The 22,386-nt window shown below is 45.8% G+C and overlaps 2 protein-coding genes across 14 annotated transcripts in view; one reads left to right on the top strand and one right to left on the bottom strand.

Moving 5' to 3' along the window:
• Window positions 1–1,430: 1,430 nt before the first annotated feature.
• Window positions 1,431–21,867, bottom strand: KNOP1 (lysine rich nucleolar protein 1). 7 transcript variants are annotated; one of them, XM_058709823.1, is made up of 5 exons: window positions 21,746–21,867; window positions 17,819–18,738; window positions 14,392–14,460; window positions 8,101–8,178; window positions 1,431–5,608 (listed from the first exon to the last, which is right to left on the bottom strand). In XM_058709823.1, the coding sequence occupies exons 2-5, from the start codon at window positions 18,734–18,736 to the stop codon at window positions 5,297–5,299; spliced, it is 1,377 nt and encodes a 458-aa protein (XP_058565806.1). In that variant the 5' UTR covers window positions 18,737–18,738; window positions 21,746–21,867; the 3' UTR covers window positions 1,431–5,296. The 7 variants fall into 7 exon arrangements, with proteins under 7 accessions (XP_058565806.1, XP_058565812.1, XP_058565813.1 ...); XM_058709829.1 differs by lacking the exon at window positions 21,746–21,867 and adding an exon at window positions 21,552–21,724; XM_058709830.1 differs by lacking the exon at window positions 21,746–21,867 and adding an exon at window positions 21,225–21,412.
• The window catches only part of IQCK (IQ motif containing K), a 126,754-nt gene continuing 126,228 nt past the window's right edge, over window positions 21,861–22,386 (top strand). For 3 of the 7 annotated variants that reach the window (XM_058709839.1, XM_058709835.1, XM_058709833.1), the window contains exon 1: window positions 21,864–22,081. In XM_058709839.1, coding sequence (XP_058565822.1) covers window positions 21,968–22,081 — 114 coding nt within the window. In that variant the 5' untranslated portion in view covers window positions 21,864–21,967. Of the gene's footprint in view, window positions 22,082–22,386 lie in introns of all 7 variants that reach the window. The other 4 variants (XM_058709838.1, XM_058709834.1, XM_058709837.1 and 1 more) reach the window with 3 other exon arrangements.

Here is a 22,386-nt window from a genome sequence, read left to right as displayed (position 1 = left end):
GAAGATATGGATGCATTCTACGTGTCCACTGATAAAGATGATTTGGTGCATAAACACACACACACCCACAGAGCAATGTTACTCAGCCATAAAAAAAAAAAATGAAATCCTGACATTTGCAACAACACAGATAGACATTTATGGTATTATGCCAAATGAAATAAGTTGGAAAAAGACAAATATCATGTAATTTCACTTGTATGTGGAATCTAAAAACCAAAACAAATGAACAAAGAACAGAAACAGACTCATAGATACAAAGAAAAACCTGGTGGTTGCCAGACGGGAGGGGAGTGAGAAGAGTGAAACGGGCAAAGGGGATTAAGAGGTACAAACTTCCAGCTATAAAATAAATCAATCACAGGGATGTAAGTACAGCACAGGGAATATAGTCAATACTACTGTAATAACTTTGCATGGTGACAGACAGTAATTACACTTTTCGTGGGGAGCATTTTTTAATGCATATAAACGTCAAATGACTACACTGCACACATGAAACTAATACATTGCATGTCAACTATACTTCAATTAAAAATAAATTTAAAAAAACACATTGGTGGGTTAAAGGAGAAAGTGAGGTCAAATCTGCAATTCCCTCTGTGGCTTCAGCAGAAACTATATTTTAACTGAATAAACCTCCCAAAGGAACATTTATGTTCATGATTGTTCATTTAATTACTTCTGACTCTCTTCATCCAGAAGAAAACTTGTCTAAACATATTACCCCGTTTGCTTTGCAGCCATAATTCTAAACTGCATGTGACTCTACTTTTTTACCACCAGATTTTTGGAATCTGGAATCTGAGTCTGTACTACTACTGATGAGCTTCCACTGACATTTTATTCCGAATCACTAAAAGCATTAATATTGATTGGTGGTGATTCACAGCCTGTGCTCAGGAAAATGCATCCATTTTATCCAAATTGTGGATTAAAGTGCCCCGAACTTTTGTACTTCTGGAAGATATTCACTGGACATAAATCACATCTCATCTCTACCCTGTGAAATGCAGGATTACAGGTTCACAAAATCTCAGTATTAGTGGTTACAATAATTTTAAAAAATTAAAAATTATTAGTCGGCTGAGCGTCCGACTCTTTCTTGATTTCAGCTCAGGAGATCCAGCCCCAAGCTGGACTCTGCACTGACAGTGCAGAGCTTGCTTGGGATTCTCTCTCTCCCTTTCTCTCTGCCCCTCCCCTGCTTGCTCCCTCTCTCAAATAAACATTAAAAAATATATAAACTCATATTTTTACTGAACACTTAGGACCAAGAATGTGCTATGGATTTTCTGGCCTATCTAATAGTGAACTTCCTCCTCACCCCTGTCCCCAGCCTGAGAAAACAGCCTCCAACAAAGAACAGCAGATACCCTTTTGCTCCCCTTTACTGAACAAAACATAAAGAAATTAAAAAAACATGGTGGTACTGCTCAAATATTATCAACTGATCTTTATTTCACAAAATTATTTCCATTAAAATTATTTCATATGCCACTTTTACTAGATACTATTTAAATGAAACACAACTGGCAAATTCACAAATTACCCGCTTTAAGTCATTTCCTTCTACTCTGAGGTTACACATCAGACAGCATTTGTTCCCAAGCCTGAGTAATGTTCTTATATTGATATGAATTTGGACTTGCATATTAGGTTGAATACGCATTACACCAAAGGAGCTTCTGAACCATCTGTCACACCTGTCCCAGACCAAAGCTTAGATCTTCTGTGACCTTTTGTGGTTTTCCTCAGCCCATTACTGAATCAATTAGCCAGACTCTGAAAACTATAGCCTACAGGGGATGAAGTCTACTGTTATCACAAAGGATAATGAAACAATAAAATTCTAAATATTCTAGGAAACACGATTTTAAAAATGAGGAAAAGTTCTGTATGAGACCTAGATTACTTTTCTATTGCTGCCTTAACAAATTATCACAAACTTAGTGGCTTCCAACAACACAATTTTATCACCTTGATTATCTATTGATCCTAAGACCAACAGGTCTCAGGGGGCTTACCCTCAAAGCAGGGCTTTGTTCCTTCTGGAGGCTCTGGGGGACAATCTGTTTTCTTGCTTTTTCCAGCTTTTAGAGGCCACCTGCATTCTTCGGCTCATGGCCCTTGCCTCCACCTTAAAACCAGCAACCAAGTTTTTCTTACAAGTTTCTTTGACATTTCTGCCTCCCTCTTCTACAGTTAAGGACTCCTGTGATTAGACTGGGCTCACTCAGATAATCCAGGATAATCTTATTTTAAGGTCAGTTGATTAGCAACCTTAATTCCATCTGTTAACCAAACTCCCTTTCGTGTCCTAACATAGTCACAGGTTCTGGTGACTGGGACAAGGTCATCTTGTCCCAGGGGGACAATGGAGGGGTCATCTTGTCCAGGGGGAGAATGGAGGCTCATTATTCTGCCAACCACAAACCTAATTCTATGTTTGTAAAGTTGAATACACAATTTCTTTTAGAGAATGCTGTCTATCTAGCAAATACTTTTGATGGGCCACTCTAGTTATGGAAAGGAAGTCTCAGGGCAGTGTCCAGTGGGCTAAGGCAGAAACAACAGGAATCACTCCAAGGAATACAGTGGTTAAGAATCATGAGGTTTCAGAGACAGCTGGATAAGGAAGGGCAACTGTATGGAGGGAAGGACCCTGTCATGGAAAGTTGGTCAGTTGAGAAATCCCTGAGGGACAAACAGACAACAAGTTTGAGAACAGGGCTATTAAATATTCAACCAAGACCTTGGCTGTGCTATATATGTCCGATCTCTCCTGCCCTGGTTCTGAATAAAAATCCCCAAACCGTCTTGTTTCAGTGGAGACATCATGAACAAGGGAAATCACACCAAACCAAACACAAAAACAAAAAAAAACACAAAAACCCTTGCAGACAGATTGAGGGTACTGGACATAGGGAAAAGGGGCAGAGTGGCACAAGCCGATGTTGCTTAGTTTACAAAGGAGAGAAGCCCAGTTAACCCAGGACACTCAGAGAGTAAATCCTCCTGGGACTGCAGACTGCTGCAGGACAGAGACCTGCTACCTTGACAATGATCTGCACCGGTAAGAGCAGCAGAGGTAAGATTAAGTCCATTCTGAGGACACTGCCCATCTTGCTATCTTGGCTGTTCAACCTTCTCTGGCTAGACCCTGCTTTAGGAACAGACTATACTAAACCTTCCCCTCAGCCAGCAGATCTCTTCAGCCAATGGGGATACACTGAGTTTGAAAGTCAAATCCTAATAAACACAGATTATTAATACTAAATGGCAGGAGGAGAAAGTTCTGACCATCACATCCTAATGAGAACTATCACTATGAGGACAAGACAGTGGACAATCAATCAGCCAGTCTCCAGAATCACCCAAGAGATGGCTGAGCACAATCTTCCCTGATAAGCCAAGGCAGGCCCTAACTGTAGTGTGATCTCTCAGCAAGGTAAAAACAATTAAAGCAGACAGTATAGGGAGTAAATTCCTGTAGTGTTGATCAAGGCCAGGAGAGATTTATTCCCCTGTGAAAGGACAAGACTCTCTGAAGGAACTAACTCAATTGCAGAACCTTACCTTCTAGGCAATTAGATGGCCTCTCCCATTATGCATCTCAAAGTTGAATCCGTCAAAGGCCCAATTCACCTTCTGGCTGATGTGCCCACCTGAGACATTACTAGCATAGAACTGTAGGACTCTCGACCTAGCCAGTGTTTATTAGTCAGGGCAGGCCTGCCTCACCTCTACCCACCCAGTGGGACAGGAGTCGACCCCACGTTTGTCTCACCAGCATCTGCTCTTCACTCTTCCTTTCTGACCTGCCTGGAGTGCATCTTCGTCCACATGCCAGGGGCTGGCTCAGAAATAGGCATATGACCCACTGCTGGGCAATGCGTTATGATGAAAGGTCTTCTGGAAGTTTCCTTGAGTCATAAGGTTTTTCTTCTTCCTCTGGAATGTTCTACTGTCTTGATATCCAACTTAAAATTGGTCCAGCCCTTCTTCCACCAGCTTGATGAAGCCAACAAGATGGATGGAGCAGAGAGGAGAAGAATGTTTCTTTGTTGAGCTGATGCATCAATTCCCTACATAAGGACTTCCTGCCAAGTGAGAGACTAAATATCCTGGCTGTTTAGTTGGGCTGCTGAGCTGGGATGACTATAGGCGTCAAGTGATGTGAAAATGTCCCACTCATAAACTGTATGTTGGGATGCAAAATGCTAGGCGAATGGAAAGAAGGTGGTCGTATCGTTCAGGTCATTGTACCTGGAGCTCTGTGGGGCTGCCTATAGAGTCTAGGCATGGAAATGTGATCATGAGGAGGCAACTTCCTGTGTCATCCTCCACACATCCTGACACCTCTGCCACATAAGTCACCTAGGATTCTGTTCCTCATGGTTGCAAAGAATATAATAAACAGATCCCTGGGAATTTGTCATTGGTTCACGAAGACTAACAGTCTCTCTAAAAATGCCTTTTTCAGAATTCAGTTAAGAGCATCAAGACTAAATCCAAGCTCAGCACTGAGGATGGAAAGCAGGAAGTCAGAAAAGGCAAAACTGGTTTAGAAACACATTTCCTAACAGCAGAGGAAGCTCAGTCACATCTGCTTGGTGACAATTCAGACCCCCCTTTGCCAGTAGCTCCTCCAAGATGGGAAAAGAAAATGAGTTTGCTCTTCTCTGTTTATCATTAATTCTACTTCCTGTTTGGGATTTAGACATCTAATAAAACTTCTGTTTCTTCAATCAAAAGAGATTTCAATCTCCAGTGAGCATTCCTGGTAAAGTTCCTTAGAGGGGGACATTCAGAGTAGTGAATAGTGACAGAGGACTTGGGGCACAAAAGTACAACACTTGGCACTTACTGGTTGGGTGAACCTGGGCAATTTTATTACTTCATCCCTGAACCTCAGTTTCCTCATCTATAAGATGGGGATAATAGCACCTATTTCATAATTATTAAGATTAAATACATTAATGCAGGGGCAACACATTAGTATGTACGTGGTACATACTAAGCACTCAAGACATTTAGCTATTATTTATATATGCTGATGTCTTCAAACAGGGATGGAATGCTTAATACAGAAAATAGGAAGTGTGAGCCACTCACATGTTCTCTTGACTTCTGAAACATGAGCTTCCCTGACCTCAGTTCATCCAAGCACATGGGCAAAGTTTTCCTTAATCTCTGCAGAGGTTTGACTCAAGACAACTGTAAAATGGCTTTCATTTGCACAACTGAATAACAAAAGCAATTCTGGCTGTTTTGAAGGACAAGACAGTAGAGTTTAATCTTCAAATTTGATGGACTTGGAAGCATTTCTGTCAATATAAAAGATTTTGTCTGGGGTGGTGGAGAAGCCAAGGCCAGCGCCACGGCTGTACTTCCAGCTCATGGCCCGGTCGTAGTCCTGCTGGAGGTTCTGCCGCAGAGTGTCGGCCGCCTTCTTGTTGAGAGCCATGTTGGGCCTTCCGGTCATGTTAGGGGGGCGGCTGAATGAAGGTGACACATTTTTAAAGCCACCCATAAGTTTGAGAAATTTCAGTTTCTGTTCCTCGTTTTCAAAACCAGCAGTATCCCACTGGCCAAACTGAGTTCCCTGTGTTAAAAGAAAAAGGTGGTCATTTTCCTGGTTTCCAAAGCCCCATCCTTTCCCCAAGCCCAGCCTCAACAAGGAGGATCCAGCTGATCCAGCCTCAACAAGGAGGATCCAGTGCTCACAAGCACATCAACAGACTATATTTTTCATTCTAACAAGAGCCGTATAAGGAATACTGTATTTATTTTCATTTTACTGCTAAGGAAATGAAGGTATGAAGACTAACTGGGGGCACAAGCCTAATCAGACCCTGCCAGAATTCCATCTCGGGTCTGGCCAACACCAGGGCCCACCTTTAAACACGGAGCTGCCTATTTGCTTCATTCCTCCCCTAACTCATGGCAAAGAGTATGGCACACCTCACCTCACCTCCAACCACTTCACCTCCCAGCTGGCCACTCTGCCCTCAGGTTGCTGTCAGTTGGAGGGAAGAGGAGAGCAAGTGGGAATCTGAAACGCACATTGCTTCCCACAAGCACTGCGCTTTATAGTGGGGGGTGGAGGCCCAGGGGGGTAAAGGGTCACACAGCCAAGCCAGAGGCTGAGCTAGTCCAGGACTAAGGGGGTCCCAATTCATGTCCAGAGTACTCTACCACCTATACATGAGTCACCCATGTTCAAGAAAATGCAAGACAGCTCCTAAGAGCGGCTGCAGAAGAAAAGACCCCTTTCCTTCTCACACCTGTGAGACAGCAAGAAACCCAGCTCAAGAAAATTATGACTTTGAAGTCACACAGACCCAGGGATCAAGCCCGCCCTGGCTGACTCTGTTCAAATCACCTAACCTCTCTGAGCCTCAATATCCTCATCTACAATACAGAAGTGTAATACACCTCTCACAGGGCTTTAACTAATGATCAAATCAGGTTTTTACACCAGCAACCCAGAGCACAATGCTTGGCATACTTTAAGTTCTCAATAACTGGTCATTCTTCCCACCCCACCCCGACTGCTGACCTCCATGCTGCCTGGGAACTTTCCACTTGCAAGACAAATGCCAGCCTAGCACTTATTTCTAGATCAGTTTTGGGAGAATACTAAAAACCAATCATTGTTACACTTGCCCTGAGTGAATCAGTGACAAATTCTTCCAGTTTCATAGCGGCCCAGATGGAGGCATAATTAACAGCTTCCCAGGCCTACAATATCTAGAATGAGAAACCACCTCTGACAGCCCTGCACTGGGTCTGAGGAAACTAGCTCTTCCAAGGGCTGCTGACCCACTCAAAGGGGCCCTCCCACAGGGGCCTACAGCCAGTCTGGAATCCTCACCACAGGCCTCACCTGTCAAGTGTCCCCAGGTCCTGGGAGGCAATGCCACCTAAAGTGTCCCCAGCAGATGCCAGCCCCTGTGCCCTAGGATCCCCATCAGGTCCTTCTAGGTACCGCCTCTGGGGCCACTAGCTGCCCTGTTTCTTGCCTTCCTCAACTCAATAAGGATGTTCTATCAGCTCTGCTCAGCTCAAGAGGATGGAAAGAGTAGAGACACCCAGAGAGAAGATACATAACAAAGGCCCTCTCCATATCCCACTGGGCGAGAGTACAAGTCCCATTTTACAGATGTGGAAACCGAGGCTCCAAAAGGGGAAGTTGCTTCCCTAGAGTCTCACAACGAGAAAGTGGCAGAGCCAGAAATTGAACTCAGGTCTTTTGATCCAAATTAATTGTTCTTTCCTGTGTTAAACTGTGAAGGCTTAAGATAGGGCAGGAAAGCAAGCCTTCCTTGTCATCTAGATCCTTCTTTCCCTCTCCCCAATCCAATTAACTATTAGCAAGTCTTGTTGGATTGTGAAGCTGTCTCTTCTCTCTGTCCTCTGCCACCATCCCAGTCCTCAGGCCTGCAGGCCGAGCCTCCTAACCAGCTCCCCACTTCCCCTACACACAGGCCCTCCAGGAGCTCTCACTGCACCTAGAGTCTCCGTACAAGCTTCCGGCCACAGCTGTCGAGGTTGGCCTGGTGTAGGCCTGCCCACAGCCCCTCTCACCCTGCTTCAGCCTGACTTCGTGTCCTTGCGCAGTACTCCCTCCTGTCCCATCTCCTCAGGCCTGGTTTGGAATCTCCCATTCCAACTGGACCTTGAAGGCAGTCCTGAGAGAGGCCTGCCACAACATAGCTCTTGCCTCTGCCACCTACCCTGGTCTAAGAAGCCTTCTGAGGTCACTATCCACTGCTGGAAAGCGCTTATCACATGCCCTCAGAGACCAATGTGTGGGACATCCCATCCATCCAGAGCTGGAGACAAAGGTTCAGGATGCTTCTCTGGCTTGGCCAGCTCTCTAGGAGGTAGGCAAGCACCCCTTCAGAAGGAGGAAAGTTAGCTCAAGACAAGCTTTGCAGTCAAGAGAGCCCAACAGCAGACTGGGACAGCCTCTGGGGCCTGGACTCCCATGGTCTTGTCTCCCATCACTCTGCTGCTCATGCCACAAGGCGAGGAAGGAGGAGTCAGGATGCCGGGGTATGTCACCCAGCAGAGCCAAAGCATTGAACTTACTGTCCACTTCCTTGGTTCAGAAGCTTCCGTTTTGCCCGACTCACGATCAATCTCTTCTTGCAAGGCCTTTCGCCTCACCTGAGCAAGGGAGAGCAAAGAAAAGAGGGAAATGGGACACAGAAGTTTTCCTTTGAGCTTAAAACAGAGCACAGAGATAGGGCAGGAGGACAGGACGGTGGCAAGAGGGAGAGGAGCTTTCCTCTGCTGCAAATTGGGGCAGGCATTTGTCGGGAACAATCTTCTAAGCATCCCAAGGCTGCAATCCCTTGGCCTAAAATGGGCAGCCTCATTTATTCTTTTTTTTTTTGCCATTCTTTAAGAATGAACTTTCCTATAAACTGAGCCTTATCCACCTTCAGCAGAACATTTTTGTCTGTAACAGCCATAGTGGGTGGAAACTTCCCCAAAGCACACTGCCAGAAGCCCTGCCTTCCTACACAGAAGATACAGTAGTTAACTTTCGGGATAGCATTGTTTTCTAGAAAGAACACTGGAGTGAGGCAAAGGCTAGTATGAAACTTAGCACTTAGATAAGTCATTTAACCTTTTTGTACTTAGATTCATTCATCTGCAAATAGAAATATCAGCTACCTTGGAGGATAAATGGCAGAAACAGAATTGTGCTATGATGTATAATAAATATATATTTGGTTGTCATCCTAGTTTCTGCAGAGAACTCCTAAACCCCTTGGGATTTCCAAAGTGAGGAGAGCAATCAAGGTGTCTTATGCTATGTAAATGAGGAGAACTAACGAAGAAAAGCACCTGAGGATGGGGGCTGGTTGTCAGGTGAACCAACCCCATGACCATAGGGGGTTGGAACTTGCAGTCCCCCCTCCAAACTCCAGGGAGGGAAGAGGGCCTGGAAGCTGAATCAATTACCAAATGGTCAATGATTTAATCAATTGCACCTATGTAATGAAGCCTCCATAAACCTCCCAAAAGAGCAGGATGTTCAGAAAGCTTCTGGGTTGGTGGAAAACATGGAGATTTGTAAAGAGTGGTATACTTGGAGAGGGCATGAAATTTTAGTGCCATTTCCCCATACCTTGCCATATGTATCACTACCATCTGGCTTTCCTTGATTTGTATCCTTTTATTATAAACCAACAGTCTAGTAAGTGAAATGATTCGGAGTTCTGTGAACTGCTCTAGCAAATTAATAGAACCCAAGGAGGGAGTCATCAGAACCTCCCATCTATAGCAGGCTGCCGAGGGGTGGTAGTAGCCTGGTGAGACTGAGTCCTTAACCTGTGGGATGTGACACTATCTCCATATATATTGTGTCAGATTGGAGTTGAATTGTAGGACACCCAGCTGGTGTCCAAGAACCTCCCTGCCCAACATTAAATTGTTGGGTGCAGAATGTTAAGAACCTAATAGAGTGCCTGGTACACAGCAGGTACATCTTATGCAATGCTGCTAGCATGGCTCAAGGCCACCATCAGCATACTAATGGCCCTGCTGTTTGATATAAAAGCTTCCAGGACCAATATCCCTGACAAGCAGATCAAAAGTCCTCAACAAAATGTCAGCAAACTGAATTCAACAATACATTAAGAGAATCATTCACCATGATCAAGCAGGATTTATCTCAGGGATGCAAGGATGGTTTAATATCCATCCTTGATATACCATATTAACAAAATGAAGAATAAAAATCATACTTATCTCAATACATGCAGAAAAAGCATTTGATAAAATTCAACATCAGTTCATGGTAACAAATGTCAATAAAGTCGATACAGAGGGAACATACCTCAACATGATAAAGGCCACATAGTTAACATCATACTCAATGGTGAAAAGCTTCAAGTTTTTCCTCTAAGATAAGAAACAAAACAAGGATGTCTACTCTCATCACTTTTATTCAACACAGTACTGAAGTCTCGGGCCCATAGACAAAAAAAAGAAACAAAAGTGATCCAAACTGGAATGGAACAAATGAAACTGCCACTACTTGCAGATGACATGATAATCTATATAGAAAACCCTCAAGACTCCACCAAAAAACTATTACAACTAATAAATGAATTCAGTAAAAGTTGCAGGATATAAAAACAATATACAGGAATCTGTTCCATTTCTATACACTAAAAACGAACTACTGAAAAGAAAAATTAAGAAAACACTCCCAGTTACAACTGCATCAAAAATAATAAAACACCTAGGAATAAATTTAAGGAGGTGAAAGAGCTATACTCTGAAAATTTTAAGACATGGATGACAGAAACTTGAAGATGACATAAATAAATGGAAGGATATACCATGCTCATGGATTGGAAGAATTAACATTGTTAAAATGTCCATATTATCCAAAGCAATCTACAGATTCAATGCAATCCCTATCAAAAAACCAATAGCATGTTTCACAGAACTGGAATGAACAATCCTAAAATTCATATGGAATCACAAAAGATGCTGAATAGCCAAAGTAACCCTGAGAGAGAAAAACAAAGCTGGAGGTAGCACAATCCCATATATCAAACTATAGTACAAAGTAGCAGTAATCAAAAGAGCATAGTATTGGCACAAAACCAGAGATCAATGGAAGAGAAGCCAGAAATAACTTATAGGTCAATTAATCTATGACAAAGCATCCAAGGATCTAACAATGTGGGAAAGACAGTCTCTTTAATAAATGGTGTTGGGAAAACTGGACAGCTACATGCAGAAGAATGAACTGGACCACTTTCTCAGACCATACACAAAGATAAATTCAAAATAGATTAAAGACTTAAATGTGAAACCTGAAACCATAGGACCCCTAAAAGAAAACAAAGGCAAAAAATTCTTGGTAATATTTTTCTGGATCTGTATCCTTAGGCAAGGGCAATAAAAACAATTAGAACTACAACAAACTAACAAAAAGGCAACCTACTAAATGGGAGAAGATACAGCTGACCCTTGAACAAATGGGGATTGGGGCACTGGCCCCTTGCACAATTGAAAATCCACATATAAATTCTGACTCCCCCAAAATTTAACTGTTAGTAGCCTACTGTTGACTGGAAGTTTTACCAGTAATATAAACAGCTGATTAACACAGATTCTGTATGTTATATGTATTACATACTATAATCTTACAATAAAGCTAAAGATGTAATTAAGAAAATCAAAGGAAAAAGTACATTTACAGCACTGTATTGAAAAAATTCGTGTATTCATGTACTTGTGCAATTCAAACCCATGTTGTTCAAGGATCAACTAATTTGCAAGGATAAACATATCTGCAAATACTATATTCGATAAGGGCTTTATATCCAAAATATATGAAGAACTCATACATGGGGCGCCTGGGTGGCTCAGTTGGTTAAGCGTTTGATTCTTGGTTTCAGCTCAGGTCATGATCCTGCAGTTCATGAGATCAAGCTCCAAGTTGGGCTGTGTGCCGATAATGGGAAACCTGCTTGGGATTCTTCCTCTCCCTCCCTCTCTCTCTCTCTCTCTCTCTGCCCCTTCCCTGCTTGCATGGGCATGCTGTCTCTCTCAAAATAAATAAACTTAAAAATCAACTAGAAAATGGGCAGAGGACCTGAATAGACATTTTTACAAAGACATACAAATGGCCAAAACATGAACAGATGTTCAACATCATCAGGAAAATGCACATCAAAATTATAACAAGGTATGTCAAGCCAGTCAGAATGGCTAGTATCAGAGACTGGAGGTAACAAGTGTTGGTGAGGATGCAGAGAAAAGGGAACCCTTGTGCACTGTTGGTGGGAATGCAAAGTGGTGCAACCAGTATAAAAAAATAGTATGGAATTTCCTCAAAAAATTAAAAATAGAAATACGATACAAGCCAGTAATTCCACTTCTGGGTATTCACCCAAAGAAAAGGAAAACACTTAATTTGAAAAGATATATGCACCCCTATGTTTATCCCAGCATTATTTACAATTGTCAAGATATGGATGCATCCTATGTGTTCACTGATAAATGAATGGAAAAAGTTGTGGTGTGTGTGTGCACGCACAAACATGCACGTGCGTGCGCGCGCGCGCGCACACACACACACACACACACACACACACACACAATGGAATATTACTCAACAGTGAAAAAGAATGAAATCTTGCCAGTTTGCGACAATGTGGATGGACCTACAGGGTATTATGCTAAGTGAAATAACTGAGACAGAAAAAAGACAAATACCATATAATTTCACTTATATGTGCAATCTGGAAAACAAAACAAAACAAATGACTCATAAAAACAGACAACTAGTGGTTGCCAGAATGGAGGGGTATAGGAGGCTGGGCGAAACAGATAAAGGAGATTAGGAAGTACAAACGTGTAAGTAAGTCACAGGGATGTACAGTACAGCATAGGGAATACAGTCAGTAATCTTGTAATACCTTCGTATAGGTGACAGATGGTAGCTACACTTATTGTGGTGAGCATAGATTAAAGGATGTAATTGTTGAATCACTAGGCTGTACACCTGAAATATAATATGGTATGTCAGCTGTACTTCAATTAGGAAAAAAAGCATCCAGGGTCTCCTTCTCCCTCAGAAGAGTTCAGGTATAACTTTGACCCAATTTGTGCCCTTTCCTCCTCCCTTCTAATCTGCCACAGGCTACGAGACAAAGTGACCACTTACGTAAGTTGAAAACTATATAAAACAAAGTGACAACTGTAAAAATGACAGAAAAAATGATAACATATTCCTATAGTGGAGCCATGCTCCAGATGCAGAGTGATACAGATGTGCCTAAGACAAAATGAAATTCAATTCATCAGTTAAATGATAAAAATTAAGAGAATGGTCTACATAACGTAGCATGATTAGACAGTGCTTTAAAATTACACATAGTTACAAAGGAAAAATCTAGAAAAATATAGTAACAAAGGGTTAACAGTGAGTGACCATTATTAGGTGATAGGAATTCAGGTCGCATTTTTTTTTTTAGGTTGCAATGTTTTAACATAGTGAACTTTCAGCATTTACAGGGCAAAAAGGCAGAGGTAAAATAGAAAGCTTCACTTACGTTGAGGTAATCTGTCACCCATAACGGTTAAAAGTTTCCTTAAAAATTGTAAACAGTAGGCACAAGTCAGCAGCAAAGGGGCTGCTGGTGGGCATCGCCCATAAGAAGTACATGGGCATGAGGACTCTCAGAGTTCTAGCAGCTTGCTGCATCCTGAGCCGGGGAGGATACCTGCGAAAGGAACTGAGGGAAGGGGCCCAGAGCCCAGAGAGGCAGGGCCACCCCGCCTCTGTCCTCTCGGTCCTCATTACAGTTAGCCCTGACCCTGGGGAGCCGCATGACTATGACCTGCAAAAGGCTGGGGAGCTCCCATTTCTAAGGGGTTTGTGCTTTGTGCCAGGCCGTGGACTGGGTTCTGTCAGCATCCCCTTACTGATCGGCATGGTCCTACTTCCGATGCCCCTGCCTCCAGGGAGAGTTCCTTAGCACTCCAAAGGCATTTGGTTTGGAAATTCTGTGACATCTTCTAGGCTCCCACATACTCAGCTCACTTCCTAGTAGTCACTGGTTTCTTTCTCTCCTGGAGTAGAAGGGCCACGAGACAGGGGTCATCCCTGCATCACACCCTGTTGCTTCTCTCCAGCAGTTACTTGCTGACAAAGCTTGAGGATGTGGTCAGGGTAATGGGTGCCCCTTATTAAGCAGATATAAGACAGGCCCCTGCTGATTGCCTCACAAACATGACTGCGTCTGGTCTTCACAGCCACCTACACGAGAGGGTCAGTAAGGTCAGTGACTGCCCAAGGATGTTAGTAATGGTCCAAAGCCAAGCCTCTGCTGTTACCACTGTCCTGCCTGGCCTCATTTGGTCCAGGATCATACAAAGACCCCAATTCCAGAAAGTCATGCTCCTTTATAGGATACATCTACCTACAGATCCAGGTATGCCAGAAGCAGAAGCTGAGCCACAACAGAATAACTTCTCTAAGTGCTCCTGAATTGAGGACAGGAGGTGGCAATGCACGGGCCTGGCTGAGCACATGTTCCCTGCCCTGGCTGCAGTTCCTGGAGTCATACTCCTGTCTCTCCTGCAGCAATTATAAGGGAAACACTCAGCCTGAGATTCTCAATGATCAGATAGCCCCTCAGCCAAAGCTGTGGTAGTGAAAGGGTCTCCCAGCATCAAGTGGGGAAGGCCACAAGTTCCCTGCCACTTGAGGTGTTCCAGAGCTGGCTGGTGGCTTTTGGGTTCCTTGACACCTCTGGGACCAGGATCTTGTTGCCCAGGAGGAGACAAATGTGTGCCTGGTGGGTGGCAAGACATCTGGGAGGGGGATGAGGACCTGGACCGTACCTGGTCTATGTGCGCCTCATCCATGTTGCCTTTCTTTTCCAACACCACCTCTAAGTCTGTGTCAGGCTCCTGCACAAAAGGGCAAAGGGAGGAAGAGTCAAGCATACGATGGCCTCTGCCCCAGCAGCCCAGCAGGATGAGATAATGATAATCCAGAGAAGTCCCAAGATTGCAGCACCACCTCAACCCCTGCCACCAACAGAACTTCTGACATCCTGTCTTCCACATTTCTGATTCTCCCCTCAAGACAACGGCACTGACCTAACATATGAAGAAACTAAGATTCAGAGAGGTGACAGGACAATCATGAAGTAACCCCCACAGCTCAGGGACAGAACTGACACAGGTCTCCTGACTAAGGCTTGGCACACCTTTCCTGCCACAGACATCATCTTATCTCCCATGGCACCACACCAGCAAGAGAGAGGCCAAGGGCCCTGCTGATGGGGGTGGAGGGACAGACTGGCAGGGGACAGGTAAGCCTGGGGCCCTGATTGGGGTGAGGATGGGAAGGGCGGGGACCCTGCCAGCAAACCTAAATCCAGTTCTCTCCTCCAGTGCCCACCCCCACTCCAGTCCTAGTCATTGCCTTCCCTCCTACCTGGACAACACAACAGTCTCTAACTCCTGCTTCCTCACCCCCTTCTACCCCAACCCTGCTCCATTATGCACAACAACTAGGGTGAGCTTTAAAAACTCAACTGGAGGGGCACCTGGCTGGCTCAGTCAGTAGAGCATTACAACTCTTGATCTCGCAGTTGAAGGTTCAAGCCTTACATTGGGTACAAAAATTACTTAAAACAAAATCTCAGGGCCTGGTGGCTCAGTTGGTTGAACATCTGACTCCTGATTTCAGCTCAGGTCATGATCTCGTGGTTCATGAGTTGGAGCCCCAAGTCAGGCTCTGCAAAGTCAGTGCAGAGCCTGCTTGGGGTCCTCACTCTCTCTCAAAATAAATAAATAAACTTAAAAAAAGAAAAAGGTAAATAAAATAAAATCTTAAAAAAAAACTCAACCGGATCATATCATATCTACACCTTAAACTTGCACCATGTTATATGTCAATTATATCTCAATTAAAAAAATAAAAATTTTAAAAATCAGATCACATCACCCCACTACTCCCCAAAACTCTCCAGGGGCTCTTATCCTATTTACACAAAAATCTAGACTCCTGTGGCCTCTATGGTCTCTATTCCTTGGCCCCTCCCAAACTCCCAGCTTCTACTACCCCAGTCTCTGCTCCTTCCAGGGCCTCTGCACTGTTGCTCCCTATGCATGACCTACAGCCAACAGCCCTCACACAACTCGGCTCCCATGTGGTGTCCTCATTGGGCCTGCCCTGGGCATGTCTGCATGTGTCAAACTTGCTCACTGACCTTAGCTCCCATGGGACCCTCTAAAAGCGAGACCCCAGGCCACTTTCCCTGATCCTTTGGTCATGACAACTGCCATCTTTTCACAGCCTTACTTTAAATGTGCTCTGCGCGGCACCCAGCATCACATGGGATGATCCCTGGAAGGCTCTGTTTACTCACATCACCCATCCAGACCCTGAAGATGTGTGCATTTCCTGACTCAGAGGGCTGTCCGAGGCAGCAGAGCCCCCACAGCAGGAGATGTTAAACAGAGGGGACCAACCTCCTTTCACTGAACTCTGGAAAGAAGGGATTCTGATGGGGGTTGGGCTCCCAGCCTCTGGGGTTCCTCTTGGCCCCAAGAGCTTCTGAATGAAAGAGACCAGTGAAATAAGTCTAATGGACTAGGACAAAACTGGGAAAAATCCAGAAACCAGAACTGCCTTTTGTAGGCCCTGAAAAGGAGGCCGCCCCTGCCCTCCTCAACCCTATCAAGCTGAGCTGAGGGTGCCCAGACACTTCCTGATGACCTTGCTCCAGGGGGCTCATCCTTCAGTTGGTATTAATGGAGCCCCCTCCAGTGCCAGGGCCATCCTTCAGTAACAACTCCATACACGTTAGCCATCATTCTTACTTGAGGACCACAGGGCAGTGGCTGGTCTGAGCTTACCTAGCTGGTCGGTGCAGAACTGGGAAGAGAACTCAGGGCTTGTTCTAATAGAAGACAGTCACTTCTTGGGCTCTAATGGCTCCACCATCTATGGGAAGTTACAGGGCAGCTTCTGAGAAAGAATGAAACCTCCAGTTCCAAAGCCAGACTGGGCTGAAAGCCCACCCTGACAGGCAGATGATCCTGATCAAGGTATTTAACTCCTCCCTTAGTATCCTTGTCTGTTAAATGAGGATAACGACAGCAGCCATTTCACCAGACTGATGTGAGGATTAAACGGGTTAATACATGGGGAGCATTAGCCTACCGCCAGGCACACAGTAAGTGTTCAACATCAGCCTTGGCTACCCCAACAGGCCAGACATCTGCTTGGAGTAGGACACATACCATCTCATTTCCCCCTGCACATCCACTCATTCCAAAAACAGGAATGAAGGTGTGGTCCTGACACAAATAGAGGCAGATGTGGACCTGTGGAGTCGAAGTGCTCTGGCTCATCTCCTCCCTTCTCTCCCCTACTCAAGGAAGCCTGTCAGGATGGAGACAACGTATCTCTGTTGTCTTCGCCAGACCATCAACTATTCTCTTCCTCCGGGTAATTAGGATTGGGTTTTCCTCCCAGGAATTGTCTTCCCCCTCAACCTCAAACAGTGGGGTTCAGTGGGACTAATACCCTAGTTCCCTCCCCCCAGCTTCAGATCAGGGCTTCCAGCTTGGGTGATCACCTGAGGCATGTGACAGCAGCCCTGAGAATTTTCTTATAATCGTTTCAGAGGGGCTATAGTTCTCCCTTTGGGGGTAGCCTAACTACTAGGATGAAATCCTGGAACTGCTGAGACTGTCTTGCTATGGGTAGGAGGTGGGAGATGCCTGTCTGTGACTAAAACCCACTAGAAGAAAAAAATACAAAGCCCAGAGCTAGGGAAAGCCACGCAGGCATCTCCTGCAATCCAAACCTATTTGATCTCTAAATCATGTAAACGGAGCACAGAAAATAAACTCAGATAGGCTTGGACACCATGTTATCTCAAACTATTTGGTTCCTGAGTTTTGGACAACAAGTGGCAAGAGTTCAGAAAGAGAGTGATTCATCTGAAAAATTTATATCTATTCAGGCCCTAAGTGAAGACAGTGAGAAGTTGGGTAGAGTTTCAATAGCAAGGGATACCGTTATTACTGAGAATAGAGCATGAGTACCTGGATCCAGCCATACCTGAAACTAAATAGCTTTTAACCTTTCCAGTTTCATATCTCAACAAATACCCTTTTCTGGCTGAAGTCAGTTCAATCAGGGTTCTGGCAGCTACAAAGGGGAGTGCCTGTGTATGAATGCACACACACACTCCCCACTTCCACCCTTATTCACCCAAGCAGAGTCTACTTCTGAAGAAAAGCTTACCTCTTTACAAGGTTCTCCTGCTACTCTGCTCTCTTTCTCCTTCTTCTTTTTATTCCTCCTCAGAGCTGGCTCCTCAATGCCTGGCTGCTCTGCCTTTTTCTTGGCCTTCATTTTCTTTTTTGCAAAGGACTTGGGGTTATGTTCTATTGGGATGTATTCTGGAGCCTCAACTTTGACTGGCTTCTTACTTCCTTTCCTGGGGATGCCCTCAATGGACTTGGAGAGCTCAAGGTGCCCTAGGGAGGTGTCTCCCTTCTGGTGGATTTTCTTTTTCTTCTTCATCTTCACATTGTGCTCCCTGGGGCTCTCCTGCTTCCGTTTCCGCCCTGAGGCTGTCTGCTCCTCTCCATCCTTCCCCACCGAGCAAGCATACAGAGAACCCCCAGACTCACAGAACCAAGGGTCCTTGGCTGAAAAGGCTGCAGCCTCCTGGGCCTTTTTCTCCTTCTTGTGTTTTTTGGGCTTCTTGCCGATGCTGGTCACCTCCTCGCCCTGTCTGGGGTCCGGGAAGGTCTTCATTCTCGAGCCTGGGGACATGGCCGGAGGCCATAAGGACTTCCTCTTCTTTTTCTTCTCCCCACCTTGGAACTCAGATGAACCAAGAGCCTGCTTCCTGGGGCTCGGCAACTTCTCTGTCCGTCCGGCACGTAATGTGGTCTCAGGTTCTAAGTGCTGTTCACTGAGGGTGCTATGTCCCTTCTTTTTCTTCTTTTTCTTCACTAGAGGCATCTCAGATGCCTGTCCCAGCACCACACTCTTTGAGGGGGATGTGGCTTTTGTGGGACAGATCTCAGTGAAATAGTTGTCACTGTTTAAAACTGAGTACTGAGTCTCTAGTTCTTTGACCACCTTCTTCTTCTTCTTCTTTTTCTCTGGGAGCCCAAGGCCCAAGTCTCCTTTGTGGGTTTTAGTGATCATTCCTGAAAAAAGAGATGGTACACGTTATCCCCTACCAAATCCCCGTGTACAATTCAGTTAGGTAGTACCAAAAGCCACGTTTCTTTTTTTTTTAATGTTTATTTTTGAGACAGAGCATGAAAGGGGGGGGCGGGTCAGAGAGAGGGAGACACAGAATCTGAAGCAGGCTCCAGGCTCCGAGCTGTCAGCACAGAGCCCAATGCAGGGCCCGAACCCACGGACCGTGAGATCATGACAAGAGCCAAAGTCGGACACCCAACCGACTGAGCCACCCAGGTGCCCCAAAAGCCATGTATCTGAGTGGCTAGTCTGAAATGTTAAGGGATGGAAAAATGTGATCAAAGAAGTAGAATGGAGTTTAAATTTAGACAGGCCCAAGTTCAAATTGAAACTGCTCCCTCACCTTAAGCTAATCATCTAGCCTCCCTGAACATTAATTTCCCCATCTAGAAAATGGGGGGAAATAACACTTCCTTCTCAAAGGGAGAAGTGATCCATGCAAAGTGGTACACTGTTGATTCCTTTTCCTAACCCCCCTTCTCAGATCTCTGAGCCTAGTCACCCATTCCAACAAATTTACTGCCTACCCTGTGCCAGCCAGGGAGGATATAATTGCAGTCAAATCAGACAGACAATTTCTGAAGGGGACAGAAATCCTGAGGTGAACTCTTCCTGCCAATTCCCACCAGAGGCAGTAACTGTGGCACAATTAACTCCTTACCTTGGTTCACCTAAGTAGCTTTTCCTTTGTGTGTGGAAATTAACTTCCCCCACCTGCACGCTGGATGACTTACCCTCCTAATTACCTTCCCATGTGGCTAGTAGTATGAGCAGGAGCAAGATACGGAAGGAGCCCCAGCTAGGACAGACAAGACCTGGGTTCAAATGGTGACTGACACTCTCTTGCCACATAGTGTTGGCTTATCCGGGCCTCAGTTTCCCTATCCATCATCAGGGACTGAACCAGATCAAAGGCTGCCAGGGGGAGAAGGTGTGGGGGCCACACCTTGCCTGCTTCACTGTTTTTAAATTTTCAAATTACCAATATTTAACAATTGGAGATGACACAGAGCAACCTACAATGTCCAGCTTTTTTGGGGAAATGTCATGTAGGCAACTGTGCGAGGGCCCTCAAGTACACTTCAGCTTCCAGCTAGGCTACTCCTGTCACTCATCACACCCCAGTTCCTATTGCTCCCTGAACTAGGTGACATGGAGACACCCAGGGAATCCAGAAACAAAATATCCCCCAGGTTTGGACAGTGGGAGGCATAGTTCAAAAGGCTCTCCATCCTGAAGCTCTCCAGGCTCAGAACCCTGTGGGTGCAGACTGGACTTGACTCACCATTAGCAGCTTCAAGGAGCCAGGCCAGGACCAAACCATGACTCAAATTCATTTGTAACTCATGCCAGGAGCACCTGGAAAGTCGAGGGAACCCTCTCATTCATTCCTATCCTGTTTTCTGCTCTATTCCCAGAGCCTAGTTTTGTACCTGGCACATAGCAGGTGTTCAATAAATACTCACCGAAAAAATGAATGCCAGAGATACAGAGATGAACAAGATTAAAACACCTGCTATAGGGGTGCCTGGGTGGCTCAGTCGGTTAAGCATCTGACTTTGGCTCAGGTCATGATTTCACAGTTTGTGGGTTCAAGCCCTGCATCAGGCTCTGTGTGGACAGCTCAGAGTCTGGAGCCTGCTTAGGATTCTGTGTCTCCCTCTCTCTGTCCTTGTCCGCTTGTGCGCACTCGCGCACTCTTTCAGAAGTAAAAAAACAAAAAACAAAAACAAACACTTAAAAACTGTTAAAAAAAAAAACAAAACAAAACACCTGCTCTCAAGAAGGTGTAGGAGGAAAAGATGCGTGATAATGAAGACACAAGTGATAACATCAAGGTTAGTGGTGAGGTCAGGGCAATGGAGTTAATCTAATCTGATCCATCAGTTGTCAGCAAAGTTTCTAGTACAGAAGTTTCCAGCTTGGGCAACTACAGGACGGTGGTGTTAAATCCTAAGAAAAAGGAACTGAAGGAGGGTGATTAGGGGCTGCAGGAGACAGGCTGGTTTGCATAGATGCCTTGAGATATCCAAAAGGAGACTGTCCAGTGAACAGGTGGATATGTGGGTCTGAGGCTCAGGGGTGATGGGGCTGACATAGATAAAAAAATTTTAGAAATGTATGGATGATAACTAAGCCTCAAATACAACGAGCCTAAGACAACACCTTAGGGAAACAGGAGGGCAGAGGAAGAGGGACCTGCAAAGGAAGAGAAGTCGGTGCAAACCTAGAGAGGGTGGAGTCAAGAGAGCGGAGAGCGCCTCAGGTGGGGGAATAGTCAAGAGACCTGTTTAGAACAAAGAAGCCAAAGGGGGGCTGTGGTCAATTTAATCCCCTTAAGCTTCCCTCCTCTTTAGCACTGAATATCTTCCTCTTCAACCCAGCGAGTCCAGATGTATTCACTCTAAGGGAAGAGGATGTTCCTTACAGTGTCTCCAGTAAAAACCAGCACTTTCTCCAAAAGCGCTTTTAAAATCTCGCGGTAGCCTCCTGAGAACCGGTGTGAAGGCCCCATCGCACAGACTTGCTGAGGCTTCGAGACTTCAATTTACCAGTCCTAGGTCCTAAAGCCAGCAAGTGGCAATAAAAGATTCGAATCCAGCCCGCAGAGCCTGTGCTCTGCACAATGAAACCAACACCCCACCACCACGGCAGGTTCACTAGCGGGAAGCAAGGGAGCCGGGAGGCGAAACGGCCCTCTAAGGCTCCGCAGCGCCAAAGCTTCCGCGCGCATACACACGCACGGAGGGATTACCCGCGATCCTGGCCCCACTCCAAGGCGGGAGAACTTCCAGAAGGCGGCGGCCTCAGACCGGAGCGAGCGCTGGTGGTTGGTGGTGTAGATTTGGGGTGCAAGTCGCCCGCTTTTCCCTTAGTTTGCCCCGCAAGTCCCCAAGCCCAATCTCCAGACCCCGCGCCTCCCCGCCTGGGCCGCCCCTCAGCACTCACCCTCAGGCCAATCTTCCCCGCCTCCACGTGAAAGCCAGCTCCGCCACGACCCGGAAGTTAATCTCGAGTCTCTGGCTCGCCCCCGTGAATTCTGGGTCCTTCCGGGTCGCAGCCCTGCTGGGAGGGCGGTTGCCTTGGAAACCGTGGCCATGGCGGCCCCGGGGCGGGTGAGTAGTCGCACCGGTCCTCGCGAGGAACCGGCTGGCTCTACAGAGTCGTCGGATGCTACCCGGACGCCAGTGCCCACCGTGTCCCCCGTATCCCCCGAGCTACCCGTCTCGCCCGGACAGGGTGCGGAGCTGCTGGGCAAGAACCTGTGGGAGCAGATCTGCGAGGGTAGGCAGTCCGGGCCGGCAGAGAGGGGCGGGACTCGTCAGGCTGGGGCCGCGTTTTCTGGGCGCTTACTTTGAATGGCTTTCTAGCAGCCGCGCCGCAGGCCCGCCGGGCTTTCCATTTCACGCATGGGGAAACTGAGGCTCCGAGAGGTTTGTCCGAGATTACGCAGCACAGTCTCCAACCTTGATCCGTAGTCAGATTAAAGGCAGGGAAGACAGGGGAAAGCGGAACAAGGGGACCCAGTGGTGGGGACTGTTGCTCTCAAACCTCATTTAACGAATAGGAAAGAATCTTGGGGCGGAGAA

Source organism: Neofelis nebulosa, chromosome 18, assembly GCF_028018385.1.
Source record: "Neofelis nebulosa isolate mNeoNeb1 chromosome 18, mNeoNeb1.pri, whole genome shotgun sequence".
In the NCBI taxonomy this organism is placed as follows: domain Eukaryota; kingdom Metazoa; phylum Chordata; class Mammalia; order Carnivora; family Felidae; genus Neofelis; species Neofelis nebulosa.
The sequence above is the reverse complement of the archived record's forward strand: the minus strand, read 5'-3'. Positions and strand labels throughout refer to the sequence as shown.

Excerpts from the sequence above, each read along its gene's own strand:
- KNOP1 (XM_058709827.1), bottom strand. The coding sequence starts at position 20,133 with ATGAATTTGAGTCATGGTTTGGTCCTGGCCTGGCTCCTTGAAGCTGCT. Across the intron at positions 18,739-20,081 it reads GCTCCTTGAAGCTGCTAATG|GAATGATCACTAAAACCCAC; the intron begins GTGAGTCAAGTC and ends CTCTTTTTTCAG. Across the intron at positions 14,461-17,818 it reads CAGGAGAACCTTGTAAAGAG|GAGCCTGACACAGACTTAGA; the intron begins GTAAGCTTTTCT and ends CCTTTTGTGCAG.